We start from the raw sequence: 8,924 nt of genomic DNA, 5'->3' as shown, positions 1-8,924 counted from the left end.
TTCCAGCACCTCTATGGCTCAGATTCAAGATTTGGGGTGTAGATGGTGACCAGACATCTAAACTTGGGATGCCTGACATTACCCAAGTATCTAATTTAAGATTATCTGTGGCTTAGGCCATGCTGCTGTAACCTCACTAAGATCTTTTCCCAACAGCAGCAACAGTCCACTGGAGTAGAACACTCACAATGAACACACTCCTACCATTTGGAACACTCCATTTATTTCTAGCTTCCAAAAACAAAACACAAATCACTACACTTGGATTTTTGTTCCACAGAAAGTTGGGGGAACAGGAAGAAGGTTCCCAGGATTAGTTGTAGGTCATGTAGCGGGGGGTAGCGCTGAACTTGGCGTAGGATTTGATGACTTTGTTCACCGCCTCCAGGAAATCCTTCTCGGTGGCGATCTTCCGGCGCGCCCGGATAGCGAACATTCCTGCCTCCGTGCAGACACTGCGGATCTCGGCGCCTGGAGAGACGGACAAACAGCTCAGCACTGACTGCCAGGCCACAGAGCACACAGGACTGAGTGAAGACAGAAGTACATTCAGCTTACCCGTGCTGTTAGGACACAGCCGAGCCAGCAGCTCGAACCTGATGTCCCTCTCCACACTCATGGAACGAGCGTGGATCTTGAAGATGTGAGTTCGCCCCTGCAGAAAGGGAGGAGGACAGAGATGTTCATGGCATGAAAGAGGTGATGACTCCAGCCTGCACCTGTCTGCCTCCACAGCACAGGCAAATGGAAAATACATCTTGTATTTGCTGCCCAACTCTGGTTTCCCATGTCTGGACTGGAATGTCTAAGTGTCCATGACAGTAAAGTAAGATGATAACTTTAAAAAGGACTTTCATCATAGAAGTACCTCAAGAAATCGCTCTCAAAAGAGCCAAACAAAACACATTCCAGCTTCTGATCTAAACTGTGGATCTGGTTAAAGGATTTTTTCTCTGTTGAGGCAGGAACATACAGTAATTACAGCTGCCTACCATGGCTTCTCAGCCAGGACGGAATCTGTGCAGTGTGGAAAAACCTTTGGCACATCTTTAATCCCCCATACTTCCATGTAGTTTCACATAATTTAAGAGTGCTACATTTGCTGATTCTCCTAAACTTCCAGACAATGACGCCCTAACTTAAGAAGCACTCTGCTATCAGAACACTCTTGGCAGTGAACTAAAGAGTTCTCACCTCAAGATCAGGCAGGCTGAACTCTATCTTCCTGTCCAGCCTGCCAGGCCTCATCAGTGCTGGGTCCAGAGTGTCGGGTCTGTTTGTGGCCATCAGCACCTTGATGTTGCCCCGGGGGTCGAAGCCATCCAGCTGGTTGATGAGCTCCAGCATGGTGCGCTGCACCTCGTTGTCACCGCCAGCCCCGTCATCAAAACGAGCACCTGGGGAGGAGACACACGAGTTCACAGGGGGACAGGCAGCTCCAGGCCCTGGACACACAGGTGTCACAGTGGCTGCAACACAGGACACCTGGGAAAATGATTCTGCAGTGCATACAAGTATTTGTGATGAGTTCAAAGGTCCTGAGTACAAAAGGGCCTCTATCTCCCTACCTAACAACTGCCAAGATGCTGGAATTCACCCATGTAGTTTTGTTTTGCCCTTTCCTCAGCCAAAATCATCCTTCTCCCCTGTCTATGTAAGAACTATTCTATTTTCAAAGGACTTTTCTTTTGAGAAAAAATAATAATGTTCCAAAGTAACAAAGGCATTGAGTGTAGTCCAGAAGCTGAAGGGGGTTTAAGTTAACAGTACTTTTTTTGCAAACAAAATACAGAGGTTCTTCACTAAAGTTTGAATAATCTGGGTGTTCCAAATGTGCAAAAATGGCTTCCCATCTGGGCTATATAAAACCACTTCCTGACAGCTTCCTGGACACGGGGTGTGCTGGGAATAGTTTTGCTAACTCAGTATTTACAAGCACTTTTCTTGAAATGCAGCAACCCACATACAGAGCTACAAGAAAACCTGGAAGCTCTCACAGGAGGTTAGAACTGTAGCTACTACAAACATACCTCCAATGGCATCAATCTCATCAAAGAATATAAGGCAAGCTTTTTTAGTTCTGGCCATTTCAAAGAGTTCACGAACCATTCGAGCTCCCTGAAAGCAAAAAATCAAGGTTTTGTTAGATATTTTAGGCAAATTAAAGGAAAACTGTAAAAATCAAACTTTTCATGCTTCCAAATACTTCTAAGGTTCCAATGCAAAAACTCTTTATTTGTTCACATATATAATGGGAGAAGTATAAAGATTAAAGCAATTTGTAAAGGGAAGAAAAAATATTGCTTTTAAACTGAGAAGTACAGATGAAGTAATTTACCTCAGGGCCAACTGAAAAATAAGTGTCAGGGTTGGGAGCAGAATCCTAATTCCAGAGTCTTCCTGACATGCACATTGAACTCTGTACTGTAAAATCCCTCTCATAAATGACAGCAAAGCTGAGGTCAGGCCACCATTGCCTGACCTGCAGTGATTTGTCTGATAGCTCCTGCCCCTGCAGCTTCCAAGTACATCCATCCCTTGCCCCCAGTGTCTGGCACCCCCAAGGGAAATCTGCAAAGCCCTCCAGCCTCCACTGAGTACTTGCTCTCACCTCTCCCACGTATTTCTGCACCAGCTCAGAGCCGATCACGCGGATGAAGCAGGCGTCAGTCCTGTTCGCCACCGCACGGGCACACAGCGTTTTGCCCGTGCCAGGTGGCCCAAACAAAAGCACTCCCTTGGGAGGCTCAATTCCAAGGTTCACAAATCTTTCAGGCTGTAACAAAGGGAGCCAGAAGACAAGGTTATGTACAAATTAAAGATTATTATATCAAAGCATGTATGCAAATCAAGGAAATCGTTAATGAAGAGCAATGTAAACGAGGCTGGGCTGGATTTCACTTGGTAAAACCTGACTTCTTCCATTAAACTGTTTACACTCAATGACACTGTCTTTCCTTGTTTTTTCAGATGCTCAGAGAGGGCCAGAATACTTCCTAAATAAAAGAAGCTTCAATCTGGAGGTTACTTACGTGAAGCAGAGGGGTTTCAACCACCTCTCTCAGCTTTTCAATCTGCTCTTTACAGCCACCAACATCACTGTAAGTGACATCAGGTTTTTCTTCTACCTGCACAACAAAGAGGTGAGTGAGCAGTTACCAGCCTGGTGCTGCAGATCTCCACGGGCTGTCAAGAGCCCACAACAAAATCCAGCTAAAGGAATCACAATTACAATATAAAGCCACGTCAAATTAAGTAAAGGCAACTCTCACTTGCATCATGGTGACTGTGGGATCAATCTTTGGAGGCAAGGGGATATGGATTTGGTATTTGTTTCTGTCCACCCTGGTGAGGAAGCACAAAGACTATTATTTTAACACTGGTTAAGTAAAGTGTTATGTAGAAATAACTCTGTAAATGAGAAGCTGAATTCTTGAACTGTTCTTTTCTCAGGCAGCAGGACAGCCCAGCCCTGAAAGCTAATAGTCAGGTAGGCTAGATACTGGAATTCTTTCTGCAGAAAAGTTTAAAGTTTTAATTCCGAAGTATTTTGAAAATTAAATTTCAAAATATCCCACAGAGCAAACTGGAAAAATACTGTCTCTTAAAGTAAGAGGTTTTACCTCCTCAGTGAACATTTCCTGGCTGCTTTGAATGTAACCTCAGAGTGCCAAAGCCTACACAGGCTCCCTGAAAGCTGGGACTGCTGGTGCCTGAACTAAAAGGTTGCAGTCCAATGACACATGGGTTTTGTCAATTTTTGTCAAAATAACATCAAAACAAGATTCCAACAGAGCATGCACGTGAGTTACTGTCATCCAAGAGAAAAACAGCAGTGGTGTAATGTCAACCACTGCAAAACCTGGAAATGTTGTCATTTGACCTGTCAAACTGTAACATGAGATAACTTAAGAGGAAGCTTCAGTCTGCAAGAACACTCACAAGAACAGAAACTCACCCAACTCTCATGCCTTCTTCTATGTCAGTAGGTGCCACCTGGTCACTGAGATCCACCACAAACTTGGCAAATTGCTTGACATTGATAATGTACTTGGGATCCTCGGAGTCCGCATTGATGATCTTGGTGCACCTAACACACAGACACAATTGCACCTCCAGGCAGACAAACTGTTTGCTAAGCACAAGCATCAAGAGAGTCACATTCTCCAAACACACCAGAATACCTGCTCTACTTGTGATTACACAGTTACAGCCTCATACAACAACTGCAGAAGTAAGTACAAGTATGAAATACATCACATATAATCACAGTTCCTTTAGGATTCAGTGGTAAAAGCACTTTCAATATGCACAACATGGACTTCATTTTTTAAAAGAAGCCCACACATAAGCTACACATCAGATTTTTAACACTATGGAGCTCTGCTGGAAGGGTAAGAGTGCTCCCACCTTGCAACTTGCAATGGTTGCTCGCTTTGGAGAGTTTGTTTATCTGCAGCCAGATCCCAAAGGGCAGGAGGAGCCAAGCCAGTGTCAGATTCCTTGATTCCTGCATGCAGCACAAACAAGATGAGGAGGAAACAGCTAAGTGGGATGTCAGCCATCCTTCGCACACCAAAACTTTAGAGATAACCCTGCAGGAAGTTTTTTGAGAGACGTCCAAAACAACACGCACACATATCTTGGATAGATTTCCTAAAAAACCAAGTTTCCTAAGGAAAGAGCCTACGTGACTGTGCCAGCTGAGCATTCAAATCCCAGCCTGGCCATCCTCCCAGCCAATTCTGCAGTGTGGGGATGCTCACAGCAGGACAGAGCATTGATAGTGGATATCTACATTTCACTAAAGGAGTGAAACTCTTGAGTGTTTTCACTGAGCTCCAGTGCAAAGTATCAGAAACTAAGGGATTCACACAGATGAAAAACCTCATAAATCTTCCAAAACATGCATATAACAAGTACCACTTCCATGATGTATTTAAAAGAATCAAGATTATTTTGCAAGAGAAATTTGGGTCTTCCTGGCAGAACTGAGAGCCGCTGCAGGATAAGCAACAGAATAAAAAAAAAAAAATATATCAGTGAAAGAAAAACTAGGAAACAAATTAATTGTTACTGTTATCACTATTTCATTATCTGGTGTCAGAAAGGGGCATTTGTTTCATGCCACCATTATATTTAAAAACCACAGTTTTGATTAAAAATGTGTTGAAGTACAAAATTACAAAATCAGATGTACAGATTAGCCCTGCCCAGTTGAAAAAAACATCACCTAACAAGCAAAAATCTCATGCTACCAAATAAAGAACTGTGTTCTTTTGAGAAAAATAACAACTAAAACACAATGCAGAAGTTGCTGGAAATCAACTTCTTGCAACACTTGTTTTGGTATCTGTGGCTCCTCTGTAGCTTTCTACAACACAAACATACCAGTGAGCTCATTGATTTTCTTGAGCAGTTGTTGAATATCATCTTCTACTTGCTTGATCTGCCTTGAGTACGTGCTCTGGCCCTGGAAAAGGAATATCACGTAGATTTCCTAAGTCAAATTATCTCATGTTTAGGAAAAAGTGACAAGAGCTGCTGCCCATCAAGATGTTCAACAGACTGCCTTGGTGTAACAGCCAACCATTGATGACAGCCAAAAAAGACAGAATTCACTTCCAGAAACAACATTTCTGTTTGCAAAACTGAAGTGCAGCTACACACAACTGACCAACGGGGAAGGTGGAAATTTTCCACGTTTGTAAACTTCAATAATTTGTTTTTCTTTTAAACCTGTTCAGCCTTACTTTTTCAAACTATTCCTCCTATAGTTTAAAAAAGACTTAGTAAAATCATATATACAGAGAATTCAGAATACACTTTCTGAAAACCATCTGTACAAGTGCTTTAACTGCCTCACCCAACCTTTCCATCATCCACAGAGGACAGCAGAAGGATCAAGGGGCAAATCAGAATTCTTGCTTGTGATAAAATGCTGCTTTTGATCCAGATCTGCCTAACACAGGCAGATTCAGACCTGGATTTGCTGTACAATATCTGTTTTGTAGACCACTGGCAACAAAAAAAAGAAGCTGCAGTGGATACCAGATGTATTTCAGAGCTTTGTAAAGGAGTCTTGTTGTCAACAAAATTCAGATTTCTGCGAAACACACCTAAGCTGCAAGTTTCATCCTTCAAGAGTTCTTCTGCAGACCAACTGTGGAAAGGGTAGATTCCAACTTCCCAGTGGAAAGGGTAGGTTGGCATTTTAAGCCTTATTGTCTGTGGGAAGTGCCTCCCAACAGTGTGGATTTTTAACATGATGGCTAAAAGCAAGTCAATTTGGTGGCAGGAGGGGGGTTTTAAATTTTTTTTTTGTATAAACCAAGAAAACTGGCCAGTGACAAAGCCCTAGTAAAGCCCTGGCTGTTAGAGCCCTATGGCAATCAGCAATGAGAAACAAAACAAAAACAGAGAAACAAACCCTTAATTACTCCCAAGTTAACAAACCCAGGATTATTTTTAGTGTTGCAGGCTGTGTCTCACTGGAAGGGGAAAAGGGAGGGAAGATTTTGGCAGGAGAGAAAAGCACCAGGAGAAGCAGAGTTACTCTCTGCCTGCTAAGTGCACACCCTCCACTCCTGCCCTGCTTTCCCCACAGGAGCTGCTGTGTCTGTAACCCTCCCACAGCTGAGTGATACTTACATATGTCTTCAGCAAGGCAATATCTCCTTCATCAAGAGCTGAAACAAGACAGGAGAGACTTAGCTTCCAGTTCTGAAAACAAAGCCAGCAGTATTAATTCTGCTTCTAAAAGATCTAAACATGTATTTTGGAGAGATTCTTTTGAGTTTCTACTTTTCACTGAAACAAAGTGGAACAAAAAAGCATCAGATATACAAAAATGAAACAGAGTCTCCAGATACTCTCTTCAGTCCAAAAACCTGCCCCACTCAGAGCTCACAGCAAGCAAGGCACTTCAACTCTGCTTCACTCTGAGTATCTCCCAGCCGACGACTGCTCAGAAAAGGGATGGAAGGTATCACAACTCCATCTTTTTAACTTTTTGTTTCTGGATGTTCAAGAAAGCATCAATGAAGAACTGTCACCACTTCCCACTAGAGATGTCTCTGCACAGAGGTGGCTCCAGTGACCCCTCTCCATTAACTAAGGAAAACACACCTCTGCTGGTGCCACTCTGCCTCAGCACTCTCACATCATTGCCACTTAAGAGATTTTCAATGCCCCTCTCCCTTCCCATCCCTGTTTCCTCTCTTGTCTAATTCCACTCTTTTTCAGACAGATGGATCCCAAACCACCCAGCACTGGTGATGTGGGAGCAGCACGTGTTACACAGCATCCTGAAACCCTTCTGTGTTCATCCGTACTTCTTTCCTGACTATTTGTACCACCCCATTGATTGTTTTTTACAACCACTGAACACTCTGTTGCTATAATTTAGAAATCTTTCTTGAATGGGAGTAGTTCAAAGTCCATCACTAATTACATTTTGCACTGCTTGTGCTTACAGATGCTTTATTAAATATTTACTAACACGAAATAAAAAGCCACATTAAGTTAAAACACGAAGGGCAACCGGCAACTTCCAGAGCGTGCCGGTATCCTGGGAAAACTCGGCCGCCTTCCCTCTCCTGCTTCCCCGGAATTCCGAATGACAGCGGCAGCACGGGGCAGCTCTGGGGCGCTCCCCCCGGCGAGAGAAAGAAACTGTCACGGAATCATCAAGGCTGGAAGAGACCTTCCCGATCACCAAGTCCAGCCACCAGCCCAGCCGTGCCCCCGTGACCCCAGAACCCGCCTGAACTCCTGCAGGGATGATGGCTCCCCCTCCCTGGGAAACCTATTACGATATCTGACCACACGAACCGCCAATTATTTTTTTTTTCTAGTATCTAATATGAGTCTCCCCTCCTCACCTTTAGGCCATTTCCTCGATTCCTCTCACTGCGGGCACGGCAGAAGAGACCAGCCCTCACCTCACCTGACCACAGCTCCTTTCAGGGAGGTGTAACACCATTGTGCCACGTTTTGAGGGCCATTTTAAGTACAGAAATAAGTATTAAACCACAAAAGGCGTTTTTCCTCTCACGATGAGGAAACTCGACATTTTAGGAACCTTTTGTAAAAGAACAATACTTAGGAGGCGGATGGTCCCTTCCTTCCCTGATGATCTCTGCGGTTTCCCGGGCCAGCCCCGGGCGGTGCTGGCTCCGCGCCCCTCACGGCCGGCTCTGCGTGAGGGCTGGCCCGGCTCGGCCCTCACGGCCCGGCTCTGCCCCTCACGGCCCGGCTCGGCCCCTCACGGCCCGGCTCTGCCCTCACGGCCCGGCTCTGCCCCTCACGGCCCGGCTCTGCCCCTCACGGCCCGGCTCTGCCCCTCACGGCCCGGCTCGGCCCCTCACGGCCCGGCTCGGCCCCTCACGGCCCGGCTCTGGTCAGGCCCGGCTCGGCCCCGCTTCCCTCCCGCCAGCTGCGGCACCGCCCGGGGTCCGGGCTGGGATGGGGGGCAGTCCCGGGGCGGCGGCCGCAGCGCCAGAGCGCACATGAGAGACATTTTTAATGCTTTTTAGTCCCTTTTCCCCCGCCGCTCCTCCAGCCCCGCCGTTCCTGGCACCGACATGGCCGCCGGCGGCGCCGCCCCACTCCCGCCCCGGGCGCTGCTCGGACACTGTCCTCGCCGTGGGCGCTCACCGCGGATGGGTTTGTCCTCCTTCTCCTCCTCCTTGGTTTTCCTCTGGTCGGCTCCCAGGTAATCCGGCATCGCGCCCGCCCGCCTTACGCAGCACGGCGCCGCTTCCGCCCGGAACACAAACCAGGGTGCACCGCGGCCGGCGCGCAGGCAACTCCTTTCCCCCCGGCGCCGCGGCCGCCGCCGGCAGTTCCGCGCGGCGCCGCCGGTGCATCCCGCGGCCCGGGGCAGCGCCGCCGGTGCCGCCCCGCGGGAGCCGCTCCGGCCG

General features: G+C 46.7%; 1 protein-coding gene across 1 annotated transcript; it reads right to left on the bottom strand.

Moving 5' to 3' along the window:
* Window positions 1-201: 201 nt before the first annotated feature.
* On the bottom strand, window positions 202-8,805 carry PSMC2 (proteasome 26S subunit, ATPase 2). Its single transcript, XM_064421954.1, has 12 exons — window positions 8,659-8,805; window positions 6,652-6,689; window positions 5,392-5,473; window positions 4,411-4,510; window positions 3,959-4,090; window positions 3,273-3,345; window positions 3,033-3,128; window positions 2,612-2,776; window positions 2,031-2,118; window positions 1,195-1,397; window positions 559-655; window positions 202-471 (listed from the first exon to the last, which is right to left on the bottom strand). Exons 1-12 carry the CDS (start codon window positions 8,726-8,728, stop codon window positions 314-316), a joined length of 1,302 nt encoding a protein of 433 aa, XP_064278024.1. The 5' UTR covers window positions 8,729-8,805; the 3' UTR covers window positions 202-313.
* Window positions 8,806-8,924: the final 119 nt, after the last annotated feature.

Source organism: Passer domesticus, chromosome 5 (genome assembly GCF_036417665.1).
Source record: "Passer domesticus isolate bPasDom1 chromosome 5, bPasDom1.hap1, whole genome shotgun sequence".
NCBI classification, from domain to species: Eukaryota; Metazoa; Chordata; class Aves; order Passeriformes; family Passeridae; genus Passer; species Passer domesticus.
This window is presented reverse-complemented; position numbering and strand designations above follow the sequence as displayed.

Coding starts and splice junctions, on each gene's coding strand:
- PSMC2 (XM_064421954.1), bottom strand. CDS start 8,728: ATGCCGGATTACCTGGGAGCCGACCAGAGGAAAACCAAGGAGGAGGAG. Junction 2,777..3,032: donor TTGAAACCCCTCTGCTTCAC/GTAAGTAACCTC, acceptor CCTTTGTTACAG/CCTGAAAGATTTGTGAACCT. Junction 656..1,194: donor TCAGCCTGCCTGATCTTGAG/GTGAGAACTCTT, acceptor CCCTTTCTGCAG/GGGCGAACTCACATCTTCAA.